The following is a 14,943-nucleotide window of genomic DNA, read 5'->3' as shown; positions in this document are numbered from 1 at the left end:
GGCCTTTATTTTTCCTAATGAGAATTTAGCTGTGTTCCTTTGTATATAAATAGTCATTTTTCTCTTGCTGCTTTCTAATTTTTCTATCTTTGGTTTTGATCATTTTTACTATGACGTGTCTGGCGGTCGATCTCTGTGTTATTCTAATGGTATTTGTTGAGCTTCTCGTGTGTGTGAAAGAAAGTATCACTCAGTTGTGTCCGACTCTTTGCAACCCCGTGGACTGTAGGCCACCAGGCTCCTCTTTCCATGGAATTCTCCAATAAGAATACTGGAGTGGGCTGCCATTTCCTTCTCCAGGGGGTATTTCCGATCCAAGGATTGAACACAGGTCTCCTGCATTGCAGGCAGACTCTTTACTATATGCGTCACCAGGTAGATTAGTGTTTTTCCTCAAAGTTGGGAAATTTTCAGCCAATATTTCTTCAAATCCTCTTTCTGTTCCTGTCTCTCTAGTGACGTCTCTGGTTTCATTCCTTAGAAGGTGCAGCCTTGGGCAGTCAGGTGGGGTGACAGATTTTAACCGATCTTTCTTTAACAATTTCCCGATCTGTTCAATGATCTGCCTTTCTTGGTGGCATACTCAGAAATCAGCTCCAATTGTTGGCGGACTGCTTTGTTTTTGATGATGGCCTGGGGCATGAATTGCTCTGCAATTGGATCCAGTTAAATTTGGGTCCCTTTTGCAGAGCTGCAGAGGCAATGTGTGAGGCTAGTCTTTGAGTCAGGATGCCAGGAGGGCTCTTCCTACCTGGCACTTTGCCTGGCACTCGCTGGTACAACTTGGCTCACTGCCCTTTTGGTGCTACCAGCCTCCTAGCTGCTAACCACCAGGTCCCCCACTCTTGAGAGCACCCTGAGGCTTGGACTCCCCCCGACACTCCTCCAAATAAAATAGTTTCCTTTGGGCAGAACTTCAGAGTGCTCACAGCCCGCCACATCAGTGGGGAAAAAAACACCTGAATCGCTGTTCTGGAGCTGGCAAGTGGCCCCAAGGCCTGCTTCTCTAGGACTGATATGCCTGCGTTAGGAGTAGAGCTGTTTGACTTGCCTCTCCTGGCATGGAAACTTCGCCCTTTGGAACGGCATCAGGGTCCTGGGATTCTTGGCCTGCTACACCTGGGGACCTGGGGTGGAGCCTCCATCCTGTAAATGGGAGCTGGGTGGAGGAGGGGAGTCCTGATCTCTTGGCTGTACTTACCTGGAGTTTATTTAGCCTTTGCTACACTAGAGGGTCCTAAGAAATACTGGCAGCCTCCCCTCCTGGGAGACACATACTGTAGGCCACAATTGGGAACAGGCTGGAGAGGAGACATAAACGCCAGTCTTGACTTTCTTATGAGATTCAATGTTCCTGAAGGTTCATGTGCTGTACGCCCTTAGGACAACAGGCAGACATTAAATGGTTGTTTTTCTCCACTTATGGTAGTTACGGTGGGGAGGTTAGAGCTCCTTTCAGAGTCATTCCAAAAATCATTTCCTACTTTTCTTTGCAGCCAAAGATGGAGAAGCTCTATACAGTCAACAAAAACAAGACCGGGAGCTGACTGTGGCTCAGATCATGAACTCCTTATTGCCAAATTCAGACCTAAATTGAAGAAAGTAGGGAAAACCGCTAGACCATTCAGGTATGACCTAAATCAAATCCCTTATGATTACACAGTGGAAGTGAGAAATAGATTTAAGGATCTAGATCTGATAGCTAGAGTGCCTGATGAACTATAGAATGAGGTTTGTGACATTGTACAAGAGACAGGGACCAAGACAATCCCCATGGGAAAGAAATGCAAAAAAGCAAAATGGCTGTCTGGGGAGGCCTTACAAATAGCTGTGAAAAGAAGAGAGGTGAAAAGCAATGGACAAAAGGAAAGATATAAGCATCTGAATGCAGAGTTCCAAAGAATAGCAAGAAGAGATAAGAAAGCCTTCTTCAGTGATCAATGCAAAGAAATAAAGGAAAACAACAAAATGGGAAAGACTAGAGATCTCTTCAAGAAAATTAGAGATACCAAGGGAACATTTCATGCAAAGATGAGCTCGATAAAGGACAGAAATGGTCTGTACCTAAGAGAAGCAGAAGATATTAAGAAGAGGTGGCAAGAATACATGGAGGAACTGTACAAAAAAGATCTTACGACCCAGATAATCATGATGATGTGATCACTCGCCTAGAGCCAGACATCTTGGAATGTGAAGTCAAGTGGGCCTTAGAAAGCATCACTACGAACAAAGCTAGTGGCGGTGATGGAATTCCAGTTGAGCTATTTCAAATCCTGAAAGATGATGCTGTGAAAGTGCTGCACTCAATATGCCAGCAAGTTTGGAAAACTCAGCAGTGGCCACAAGACTGGAAAAGGTCAGTTTTCATTCCAATCCCAAAGAATGCTCAAACTACCGCACAATTACACTCATCTTACATGCTAGTAAAGTCATGCTCAAAATTCTCCAAGCCAGACTTCAGCAATACGTGAATGTGAACTCCCTGATGTTCAAGCTGGATTTAGAAAAGGCAGAGGAACCAGAGATCAAATTGCCAACATCCACTGGATCATGGAAAAAGCAAGAGAGTTCCAGAAAAACATCTATTTCTGCTTCATTGACTATGCCAAAGCCTTTGACTGTGTGGATCACAATAAACTGTGGAAAATTCTGAAAGAGATGGGAATACCAAACCACCTGACCTGCCTCTTGAGAAATCTGTATGCAGGTCAGGAAGCAACAATTAGAACTGGACATGGAACAACAGACTGGTTCCAAATAGGAAAAGGAGGACGTCAAGGCTGTATATTGTCACCCTGCTTATTTAACTTATATGCAGAGTACATTATGAGAAATGCTGGACTGGAAGAAACACAAGCTGGAATCAAGATTGCCAGGAGAAATATAAATAACCTCAGATATGCAGATGACACCACCCTTATGGCAGAAAGTAAAGAGGAACTAAAAAGCCTCTTGATGAAAGTGAAAGAGGAGAGTGAAAAAGTTGGCTTAAAGCTCAACATTCAGAAAACGAAGATCATGGCATCTGGTCCCATCACTTCATGGGAAATAGATGGGGAAACAGTAGAAACAGTGTCAGATTTTATTTTTTGGGCTCCAAAATCACTGCAGATGGTGACTGCAGCCATGAGATTAAAAGACGCTTACTCCTTGGAAGAAAAGTTATGACCAACCTAGACAGCATATTCAAAAGCAGAGACATTACTTTGCCGACTAAGGTCTGTCTAGTCAAGGCTATGGTTTTTCCTGTGGTCATGTATGGATGTGAGAGGTTGACTGTGAAGAAGGCTGAGTGCCAAAGAATTGATGCTTTTGAAGTGTGGTGTTGGAGAAGACTCCTGAGAGTCCCTTGGACTGCAAGGAGATCCAACCAGTCCTTTCTGAAGGAGATCAGCCCTGGGATTTCTTTGGAAGGAATGATGCTAAAGCAGAAGCTCCAGTACTTTGGCCACCTCATGCGAAGAGTTGACTCATTGGAAAAGACTCTGATTCTGGGAGGGATTGGGGGCAGGAGGAGAAGGGGACGACCCAGGATGGCATCACAGACTCGATGGACGTGAGTCTGAGTGAACTCCGGGAGATGGTGATGGACAGGGGGGCCTGGTGTGCTGCGGTTCAGGGGATTGCAAAGAGTCAGACACAACTGAGCGACTGAACTGAACTGAACTGATCGTTAATACTGTAGCTTCTCTCACCAAAAATAGTTTTTAAAAATCCAAGTTTATTCCTATCCCTTATGACATTAAAAAAATGAAATTATGATCATCTTAAAACTCAAACTGCTATGAATTTGGTGATGAATAAAAATTTTGAAGATTCTGAGAGTTTAAACAAATATTTTTCAGGAGAAAACTGAGTAAACCAAAGCCACATCCAAGGTAAAAATAATATATTAAGACATGGAATTGAAAGAGAATATTATTACTTCAAGCAAATTATTGTTATTTTAAGGACAAACTTACAATTCTTTTTTTGCTTGTGTGCAAATCACTGTTTGCTTTGATATTTTTCTTCCACATCAAGGACTGTATTGATATTTTAATACACAATCATAGAAAAAATAATGTCCAGAAACATTGGTTACCATATCAAGAGCAATACTTCTTCATTCAGTGGAATCAGATTCGCATGGTCCCCAGTACCAGAAGAGTAATAACCAAACAGGCAAAACTGTTCTTTCTCCTTTAAATGCTATTCATGGTTGGCCTTTTAAGAGTGTGGAACACAACTGCAAGTTTTCCTTCTATAGATCAAGGGGACTTTTATATAATAAGGGTCACGACTGACTTTATAAAAGCCATAGGTTTGGGGTATGTGTGTGTACATAATTTTTTAAATAACTAAAGATGATCAGAAAATAGGACTTTGATCTTTAAAAAAACAACAACAACAAAACCCGTGTCAAGTGGAACTTTCATCTGCCTTCACCATTATGGCTATACCTTCTAAGAAAGGGATTACACAAATTATAGTTAAAAGAGACAATCTCATGTATTTAGGTTTCCAAGTAAAAAGTTTTGCTAGTTAACTTTAGACACCACTGTTTCTTAACTGTAATGACAGAATTATTTTTAGCACATGTAGCAGGCACACAATAAACATTTAAATTATTTTACAAAATTTTAAAACTTCTTTAATTTGGAATTTGATAGTTCAAACTATGCAGCAGTTCAAAGTGAAGTTTATAGTTGTGTTATAAACAAGTATTTTTAAAAGTGGCAACAAATGCTACTCTATTCCAGAAACTCATTTCAGAGAATCTAAACAGCACTGCTTACACATCAACGGTATACAGAGAACAGATGTCCAGTTGTCAGGGATATTTCACAAGGGGATTCTGCAGGCTTTCGAAGTGATGCAAGTGTTCAGTCATTTCTAGCTCCCTTCTAAGTCTAAAATTCTACAGTTTTCCTAGTAGTTCTAATCAGGAAAAAGTTATTTTTTCTATTATTGCCAGATTATATCATTCATAGATGGAAACTTCAGGATGTTACTATCTGTGCTTAAAATAAACGTCATCTTTCATACTATGATGAAACTCACAGCGGTCTTCTCCCCACTTGTTCCAGATGGAGACCTTGCCTGCTGTTTCTGACCGTGTGTCACTGTGATTAAACAGGACCTATTTTAGCCTGAATGTTCTCCTTCTCTTGGCAATACCATAAACACTACAACAGACAAAATGAATTTTTAAAACATTTCAACAAACATTACATTTCAAATTCAGAAATAAGCACCTGTACTTCAAATTCTGTGTTAAACATAGTAAGTGATCTAAATGCAAATAGTTGGTACACATGCTGTTGCTCAGTTCTCTCCAATTAGGGATGTCTGTCCCATGAAAAAAAGTAGCTTCAGGTTAATTCATAATACTAAGATGCTAACTGATTATGATGGTCACTTATACAATTAATGTTGGATTCCTGGTTCTGATGACATAGGGACACACACACACACACAGACACACACACACACATACACAGAGATTTCTTTTACGTCCATGACAGTTTAGTTTTCACATATATATTTTGTAAAATATTTACCCACATATCCTCCAGGAATTGCTAGAGAGATGAAATGTAAAAACAAACTACTTAAGAGATTTTGTAGCTTCCAAAAACAGTGATGAGACACATGAATAACTAGAAAAAGTCCTCTGATTCCTTAGAGTTAGTTCCAAGTTTTATCAGATGATAAAATTTCAAGTAGTCATAATTTTCTACTTTTGAAATACTGGTTCATAAAAAAAAAAAAAATCAAATCTCCATGAATCAAAGCACTGGCAAGATGGCAGTGAACTACACTGAGAATCAGGTCTACAAAAGACACTCCTGGACTGATGACTGCCAATCTTTAATACTGCCTTCAAAGGTCTGTGCAGCACTTTGAAATACAAAATAATTATAGTTGGAGCAGTTATTCTAAATCTAAGTAGGTAATTCCTATGGCAGTGCTTGTTTACTCAGAAATGTTTTCATTTCAAACCTATGTAAAATTTCTCACAAAGTTAGAAAGTACAACTCAGTCTGAACAGAAACCGCAGCATTTGAGTCTCAATTTTGAGTAAAATAAGCATTACCTATTAGGATGCCTCGGAATACAAATCACTCATTTAGGTAAACAGGATGTGACTTCTTGCTTGTGGTAAAAGTGAAGAAATTGTCTTTTGTGTGATGTCTTGACAATCAATTCGTCAAGAGCAAGATTCCCACCTGATGCAATGAGTCACACTCTACCCACATGACACAGCTGGCAGAGACCTGGGTGGGTGCACACACCTCCAGTGGGGACCGGATGCCCGACCTCAGAGCAGTGAGAGAAAAGGTGAGCCCGGGGTCAGCCCCAGTGGCCGCTGCTCAGCTCACTGGTAACGATGTATAGTGTGCTTACTGGAGAGTGTGTCTTCCGCTGGAGACACACTTCTAACTCTATAACGCTGGATGGGGGTGAGAAAGGAAGGGCCCCACTCTTCAAAAAAATTCCTTCTTTAACATAATTTAACCATTATGATTAGGTATGGAATGACACAACTTGCCAAGTTAACTCTGATAAGGGATTAAGGTAAATTAATCTGTCGACTTTACAAATAAGAATGTGTAAATATATATATTCTGAGACATCATGTCCTATGCTTCTGATTTAAAACATGATGAAGTTCTTTCAATAAACTGCACTAAATTTTTTTAACTTGAAACTTAAATCATCCTTACTGCACTGTTCTCATTCTCTTTACTTTTTATTTTCATATCGTGTCTATAAATACTTGAATTGAAAAACAAAAATCCCCAATCTTGAAACCAACTGACACTGAAGCTCTGAGGTTAGTTTATCACTTTTAAAATATTTTGCTAAAATGTAAAAACCCTGAAATTACAAACAAAAAATTTACAGTTTTACAGTATATATCTAATTTATTCTTTTAAAAAAATATTCTGAATTGCTTTTGTACAAGTTATCAAGTGTAATCTCTTTTCAAATGAAACTCCTCTCTAGGGTAGAAGAGGGTAGGTGGTATTGCCCCATGAAAAACCAATACAAATCTCACGTTTTCACGCTGGGACTTCAACTATCTCGAAGTAGTCATTGGGGAGAATGACGTAGCCCCTCTCGGAGGCGCCGTCCTTCTCCTTCTGGAAGTGCACCACCTCCTTCAACTTCTCCAGCTGCCTCTCCTGTCTGCGGCACCGCTGCTGCGCAGTCTTGAGCTTCTTCCGGAGCTTCTCCACTTGCTGCTCCAGCTGGTGGATCCTCTTCCGCTGGTGCATGGTGTCCTCCACGGTGTAGTTGTGGTCACAGAAGACGGAGAGGTTATCCGGGGTCTGAAGAGGAGGCATGAGCAACCCGATCGCAGCATCAACCTGGGAAATGGGGGGCGTTAAAGGAGGCGGCGGGGGCTGTTCCTGTGGCTCCAGGAGATCTTCCTTCTGGAACAAAGACGCAGAGCGTGTTTGAGCTTCATTATTAAAAGTAACAGATTAAAAGAACACACTAAATTCCGCACCTGTGCAATATAAGAATGTTAGACTTAGTTCTGCCTCCTTGGTATAGAAACAGTCTAAAATGAAAAGTTTTAATTTTCCTTTTTTACCTGAAGTAGAAATGGGATGCAAAAAAGACAAAATGATTAATTGGATCTAATTAAACACTAGCACTGAAAACTGAGGGGGAAAATACTCTGAAAGTTAACTATCATCATTAAGGAAAATCAAAACTTATGAACATATAAGCAGGAACACCAGATTCCCTGGTGGCTCAGACAGTAAAGCGTCTGCCTGCAATGCGGGAGACCTGGGTTCGATTCCTGGGTAGGGAAGATCCCCTGGAGAAGGAAATGGCAATCCACTCCAGCACTCTTGCCTGGAAAATCCCATGGACGGAGGAGCCTGATAGGCTACAGTCCATGGGGTCGCAAAGAGTCGGACACTGAGCGACTTCACTTTCACTTTCAAGCAGGAACATGGGGCTTTCCAGGTGGTGCTTGTGGTAAAGAACCTGCTTGCTTACGCAGGAGATGTAAGAGACGTGGGTTCAATCCCTGGGTCAGGAAGATCCCCTGGAGAAGGAAATGGCAACCCACTCCTGGGTTGCAGAATCCCATGGATAGAGGATCCTGGTGGGCTACATAAACACACAAGCAGGAATACAGACTGATCTTAAAGTAAGTTAAAAGCTAGGCTGAAGTGTCTTAGTGTGAGAATATTTAACTTTACTAAACACTTTGTATTTTTTGAAGTATTTTGCTGTGAACAGGGGTCATTTACAAGGGATGGGTTCCAGGTAACATTTATATTCTTAACACTACTGTGGCTTTTCCAGATTTTCCACTGAACACATTAACTATGGAAAGAGACCCGCCCAGTACTTTACACGCCCCTCACCTTGTCGTGCGGCTCGGTACACAGAAATATCGTGGGGACAGCATCCTCTTTCAGCAGCTTGTTGTTGCACTCCCGCTTAAAGCAGTCCGGGGTAAAGTGGTCCGAGCAGATGCTGCTGTACTTGGTGGGCTTAAAGTTTTTCCTTCTGACAGCTGCCTCCCATTTCTTACAAAGACTGGGTCGAGTAAGAGGAAACCTAAGAAGATGAAATGATTCCGTTTTCTAGCCTTACTCAAAAACAAAAAGGCACACCCAGGCGTTCCTGCTTAGAAAAGAATTAGCTTACAACCACCGGTGTTCACACGCCACGGGCGTTTGCTTAACGCACCTGCTCCCACTAATCCTTTTTCGACAGTTTTTCAGGTGTACCCTTATCACCCTAGATGTTACAGATGTACTTGTCTGGACATAGAGAACAGGCCTGTGGTTGCCAAGGGGGAGGGGAGTGGGGAAGAGCGGGACTGAGAGTTTGGAGTTACATAAGAGAAGGGATAAACAACAAGGTCCTACCGTGTAGCACAGTGAACCGTAGTCAAAATCCTGAGATAAACCCAAATGGAAAAGAACATGGAAAAAAAATGCAGAGCTATGTATAACTGAATCACTTTGGTGTACAGCAGAAACCAACGAAACGCTGTACATCAGCTATACCTAAAGTAAACTTTTTAAAAAATGGACTTGTTTTAAAATCCTGTAACTAAAGTGAGCATCACTAGTGTGAAAAATAAGTCACCCCTCCTAGCATGGTATTTTTTAAAGCAGGATTTCTTATAAGAATCTTATTGATCACAAAGCACTTATAAGAATGTCAGATATAATGATGTATACAATCTAAATACGTCAGGCTCATTAGGATTTACGTTATGCAAAAACATACTTATTAAAAGGCAGCCACGTGGACAGATGCACGCAGCTGGCAGAGCAGGTGATAGGAGGGTAGGTTCAAGGGCCCATGTGATGTTTTCCCCTCTTTTGCAGTAAATAACCTTTGCAAACAGACACATCTAAGATACAAGGGTAAACCATATAGCTCCACCATCCACCTATCTCAGTCTTTAATGCTTAACTTTTTATACTGAAGACACTAAAATCTGGGGTAAAATACACATGGTATAGACTGAATTTGTATTATTATTTTTTACCAGTGATCCTCTGTGTACTGTAAAACAAAACTGCACGTTTATAACTATGTACCGAGACAAAGAAGCTTTTTGTTTTGAGAATCATCTTGACAAATATGAATCAAACTGTAGCCAAATCATAATGATAAGGAAAAAAAGTATTCATTTTAATTTACCTCTTAATTGACTGAAATACATCCATTAGGCCCAGATAAAGAGAGATATGAAGCTTTTAAACTTATTTTATTTTTCCAGGTAAAAGATTCAGTGAGTTGGGGGGCATTGAAAAAAAGCCAAAAAAGGGTCTTTCGACTCTGTGTCCCAGTTTCTCTACCAAGTGAGATATGCTCGAGCCTGACTCTGCTGTGGTCGTGGAGCCCTAATCTACCCTTCTCTCTGCCCAGAACATCTGTTCCCACTACCATGTAGAAGCTGAGAAAGACTCCTAGAATGTTCCTGCTGGAAGTGCCTCTAGAAGTAGACACAGCAGCAACTGCTGGGAAACTCAACACCCAGGGCCTCCTGACCAAGGATTACAATGCAGCTTATTTCTGAGGTCAAGAGCCTTCCCAAAATTGTTCTTTTAGATAAGGGATAAGATGCAGATTAGCTCTTCTTTTGGTCAAATCAATTATTTAACCACAAGAGAAACTCAGTATTTCTGAAACGTGTGAATGTCATCCTTAACCAGTGCCAGTGAAGGGTTTTCCTTATGTCTGTATTCCATCAGCCACATCATTAGAAATGGGGGGGGGCGGGGAGCTGAAAGTCTGTGATCACGTCACCATCTCCAGATCTGTTCTTTCACATTGGAAGTGCTGGAGTTCCCCTATTAGCTTTCAGAAATTCTAATAAATCAAGAGGCAACATTAGGAAGTGTTAAGTGTTCTATCTGTTTCTTAGAAGGGGAAAAAAAAAATCAACATTCTCAAGACCTCTCTATACCCTACACACTCTGATTTTTGTTCTCATACCAAATGTATAAAAATGCACCCACATTCACTGTTAAACATGGAAGGTCCTTATTCCCCCCAAATTTAAGATTTTGCTTTAGTAATTATTTACCTATAAATGTGTGGATGTGTGGATCACAACAAACTGTGGAAAATTTTCAAAGAGATGGGAATACCAGACCACCAGACTTTCCTGCCGCCAGAGAAACCTGTAGTGCAGGTCAAGAAGCAACAGTTAGAGCTGGACATGGAACAACTGACTGGTTCAAAACTGGAAAGGAGTTATACTGTCACCCTGCTTATTTGACTTATACACAGAATACATCATGTGAAATGTCAGGCTGGATGAATCACAAGCTGCGGATCAAGATTGCCGGAGAAATATCAACCTCAGATAATGCAGATAATACCACCCTAATGGCAGAATGTGAAGAGAAACTAAAGAGCCTCTTGAGGAAGGTGAAAGAGGAGAGTGAAAAAGCTAATTTAAAACAGCATTCAAAAACTAAGATCATGGCATCTGGTCCCATCACTTCATGGCAAATAGATGAGGCAAAAAAAAAAAAAGGAAATCGTGGCAGATTTTATTTTCTTGGGCTCCAAAATCACTGTGGATGGTGACTGCAGCCATGAAATTAAAAGGTGTGAAAAAATAGATGCTTGCTCCCTGGAAAAAAAGCCACGACAAAACCTAGACAATATATAAAAAGGCAGCGACATCCCTTTGCCGACAAAGGTCCGTCTAGTCAAACCTATGGTTTTTCTAGCAGCCTGTGGATGTGAGAGTTGGACCATAAAGAAGGATGAGCGCTGAAGAATTGATGCCTTTGAACTGTGTGTTGGAGAAGACTCTTGAGAGTCCCTTGGACTAGGAGAGCAAACCAATCAACAGTAAAGGAAATCAACCCTCAATATTCACTGGAAGATGCTGAAGCTGAAGCTCCAATACTTTGCTCACATGGTGTGAAGAGCTGACTGACTGGAAAAGATCCTGATACTGGGGAAGACTGCGGGCAACAGAAGGGGGCGACAGCGGATAAGATGGTTGATTGGCATCACCCACTTAAAGATCATCAGTTTGAGCAAACTCCGGGAGGCAGTGAAGGACAGGGAAGCCTGGCGCGCTACGGTCCACGGGGTCGCAAAGAGCGGGACACTACTTAGCAACTTAACAACCACCTACAAACAATTTGTATACTCTACCACAGATTCTCCGTTAGCTATCACCCATTTACAGTAGGAAATTTTTGCAAGACACTTTAAACCTAACAGAATTTGTAAATATTGAATTTGGCCGATTGAAAATGGCATCGTGCGGACATCAGATCATTATTCCGTTGTGCGGCTCTTTTCAGTGAGGCTTCTTTCTTCTTGGGCTCTGGCCGCAGCAGCGTCTAGGAGAAGCAGCCCCGAGGGCGGGGTCGCGCTAACCCTGACCCTGAGGGCCCCTCTCACCACGCAAGACTCACTGTCACCGCCCGGGCTACACTGCGCATCTTGGCAGTCCCTGAGGCTTTCTCCGGAGCTCAGCCGTCCTTAACGGTGGGGTCCCAGAAGCTGAGTCCAAGACGTGCTCCCTGACACCGCAAGGTGAGTCCTCACCTCACCGATGCCGGACCAGCAGGGTGGGAAAGGCGGGACTTTGCTTCTGCTTCAACTTCCCTTCTAAGAGTTATTACCACCTGCCTTCTCCGCGGCCCGGGTGTGGCACCTTCACAACCAGCGGGGGCTCCACACAGAGCCCGCGAGCTTCGAACCCGCCACCCAGAGAAGCTCGCCAGCCTGAGCGCGAGGGCGGGCAGCCGCGGGGACGCGCAACTCGAGCCTGAGGCGGCGGCTTGGGGACACGCCCACTGTCCGGCCCCGCCCCTCTCACCAGTCTCGCGCGGAAACGCGCCTGGCTCCGCCCCCAAGCGCGGCCATCGCACTGGGTCTCGTGCAGGCCCGCGCCCGTTCCCGCCCCTCTCACAGGTCTCGCGTGGAAACGCGCCTGGCTCCGCCCCCGAGCGCGCCCTTCGTACCGGGTCTTGCGCACGCCCCCGCCCGGCCCCGCCCCTCTCACCGGTCTGGCGCGGAAACGCGCCTGGCTCCGCTGCCCGAGCGCGGCCTTAGCACTGGGTCTCGCGCAGGCCCGCGCCCGGCCCCGCCCCTCTCACAGGTCTTGCGCGGAAAAACGCCTGGCTCCGCCCCCCCGAGCGCGGCCGCGCGCCCCCCGCGGCCCCACTAGGGCCCAGCCCCGCGAGCTACGCGGGGTCCTTACTTGTGAAAAGAAACGGGTTTATCCTTGTCGTATCGATTCTTGCAGCCGTAGGCGGAACAGGACTGTACCATCCTTCCGGTCCTCAGTTACCTCACTTCTGCCGCCCCAGCAGGCAGTTGAGGCTGTTATCAGTGTCGCCGCGCTCTGCTTTGACACCCTCGCTTCTTCTGTAGCTTTGGCCAACAGTCAGACTGATGAGGGCCTCACTCGGGAGTCACTAATGTGCCCGTTTTGTTGTTTGCATTAGCGGAAAGACCACAGCCATCGCCCGTCTCCCATCTCCAAGATGGCGGAGGCAGCTTCAACCTCACCTCTCGCGAGGAGTTCGTCCTACTGTTTCTGATTAGCCCTGAGGTCAGAGGTAACGTTCCCTGGGACGCAGGCCATTGGCTGAGGCCCGGCGTTGCGGAAGTGGGCGGGGCCCCCGAGTCTCCGGAAGGAAGAAGGAACTAGCTGGGAGGAGAGGGGCGGGAGCGCAGGACCAGTCCTGCCTTCTTCGATGCTTCCCTGGCTTATGTATCCCGTGCGGCTGAGGTTGGAGAATTAGGTGATTCTGTTGGGTCCGCTGGCCCAACCTGAAGCAGGACAGGTGCAAAGCTGAGGTGGTCGGGTAATTGGGTTCGTCTCTTTAAAAGGGGAGCCCCAGTTGGAGTGATTTGTAGAACGTGCTGGGCTCCTCTCCATCCCGGTACCTGCCTCTTTAGGTATTCAGAACTCTGAGGAGCTCGGGGAAGAGATCGGAACAGTAAAAGCGGACACCCGCACACACGCCAGGCCCAGTCTTCCCGGGAGGCCGAGACTAAGTCCTTGGCTGCTGTAATAATCCTAACGGTCCCCAGGTGCTGTGTTGGGAAAATCCGTCTGAGGGACGTTTTCCCTCCTTGGCTTGCTCCTTTCGTCGGTGCTGATGGCTAACTGTTGTCATCTCATGGCTCGCTCTCTTTTTTTTTAATCGGTGAGCAAAGCTGGCACATCTTCATAGAGCAGCTGTTCTAGTAAGGGGAAGACAGACAATAAAAAGGTAAATAAAATCACATTGTGCCAAGATGTCTGAATCTGAATACATTAGAATGCTGTAAGGCTGAGGGTAGAGGAGAGGGTCATTGCCTAATGTCTGAGAAGGGAATATTTAACCAAAGAATGGGAAAAAGGGAATGGGTGCTAACTAAGGCGATCAGGCAGTAGAGTTCTGTCTTTTCTGGGAACGGAATGGAGGCTGTGGGTAGAGCCCAGTGAGCCAGGGGAGAAGGGCATGAAGTGAGGGGAAGGCTCGTAAGTTGTTGGTCTGGATGGTAGCGCAGTGTGAAGCCACGGAGTCATTTTAGGCCTCAGGGAGATGTGATAAACATATTTAAAAGGTCATTGTGACTGTGTATCAGAAAGGGGTAACAGAGAAAGTGAGCAGACCAATTAAGAGGCAAGGAAGAGAATGGTTCCTTTGGTCTAAGGTGGTGGCAGGGGCTAAGTATGTAAGAGGTAGAAACGCCAGGGCCTGCTGCTAGATGGAAAGGAGGAAGAGAAGAATCAAGGTGGAGTAGAAAATGGCAACGCATCCCAGTGTTCCTGCCTAGAAAATTCATAGGCAGAGGAGCCTGGCTGATTACAGTCCATGGGATGGCAGCATCAGACACAGCTGTGCACGCAGGCAGACACGAGCCTGAGTTTCTGGCTTGAGCACGTAAGATTGATGGCAGTGCCTTTTACTGAGATGCTGATGGCCTTAAAAAAAAAAAAAAAAAATCTGTGTCCCAGCAGAAGAGAGGACTTGGAGGGTTGCTGATGGTCTTAAAAAAAAAAGCCACGACATGGAAGCAACCTAGATGTCCATCAGCAGATGAATGGATAAAAAAGCTGTGGTACATATACACAATGGAGTATTACTCAGCCATTAAAAAGAATACATTTGACTCAGTTCTAATGAGGTGGATGAAACTGGAGCCGATTATACAGAGTGAAGTAAGCCAGAAAGAAAAACACCAATACAGTATACTAACACATATATATGGAATTTAGAAAGATGGTAACGATAACCCTGTATGCGAGACAGCAAAAGAGACACAGATGTACAGAACAGACTTTTTGACTCTGTGGGAGAGGGAGAGGGTGGGATGATTTGGGAGAATGGCATTGAAACATGTATAATATATAAGAAATGAATCGCCAGTCTAGGTTCAATGCAGGATACAGGATGCTTGGGGCTGGTGCACTGGGATGACCCAGAGAGATGGTAT

General features: G+C 44.2%; 1 protein-coding gene across 1 annotated transcript; it reads right to left on the bottom strand.

The window, feature by feature from the left end:
• Nucleotides 3,876–13,042, bottom strand: THAP1 (THAP domain containing 1). The gene is made up of 3 exons (XM_005698895.3): nucleotides 12,713–13,042; nucleotides 8,379–8,574; nucleotides 3,876–7,424 (listed from the first exon to the last, which is right to left on the bottom strand). Exons 1-3 carry the CDS (start codon nucleotides 12,781–12,783, stop codon nucleotides 7,050–7,052), a joined length of 642 nt encoding a protein of 213 aa, XP_005698952.1. The 5' UTR covers nucleotides 12,784–13,042; the 3' UTR covers nucleotides 3,876–7,049.

The sequence above is a fragment of the Capra hircus genome, chromosome 27 (genome assembly GCF_001704415.2).
Source record: "Capra hircus breed San Clemente chromosome 27, ASM170441v1, whole genome shotgun sequence".
Taxonomy (NCBI): Eukaryota; Metazoa; Chordata; class Mammalia; order Artiodactyla; family Bovidae; genus Capra; species Capra hircus.
Note: the sequence above shows the minus strand (reverse complement) of the source record. Positions and strands in the feature narration are given on the sequence as shown.

Bases quoted from the DNA above. Each gene is read 5' to 3' on its own strand.
- THAP1 (XM_005698895.3), bottom strand. From the start codon at position 12,783: ATGGTACAGTCCTGTTCCGCCTACGGCTGCAAGAATCGATACGACAAG. The intron at 8,575-12,712 runs GTAAGGACCCCG...TCATCTTCTTAG, and splicing joins AAACCCGTTTCTTTTCACAA to GTTTCCTCTTACTCGACCCA. The intron at 7,425-8,378 runs GTGAGGGGCGTG...TCTTTGTTCCAG, and splicing joins GTACCGAGCCGCACGACAAG to AAGGAAGATCTCCTGGAGCC.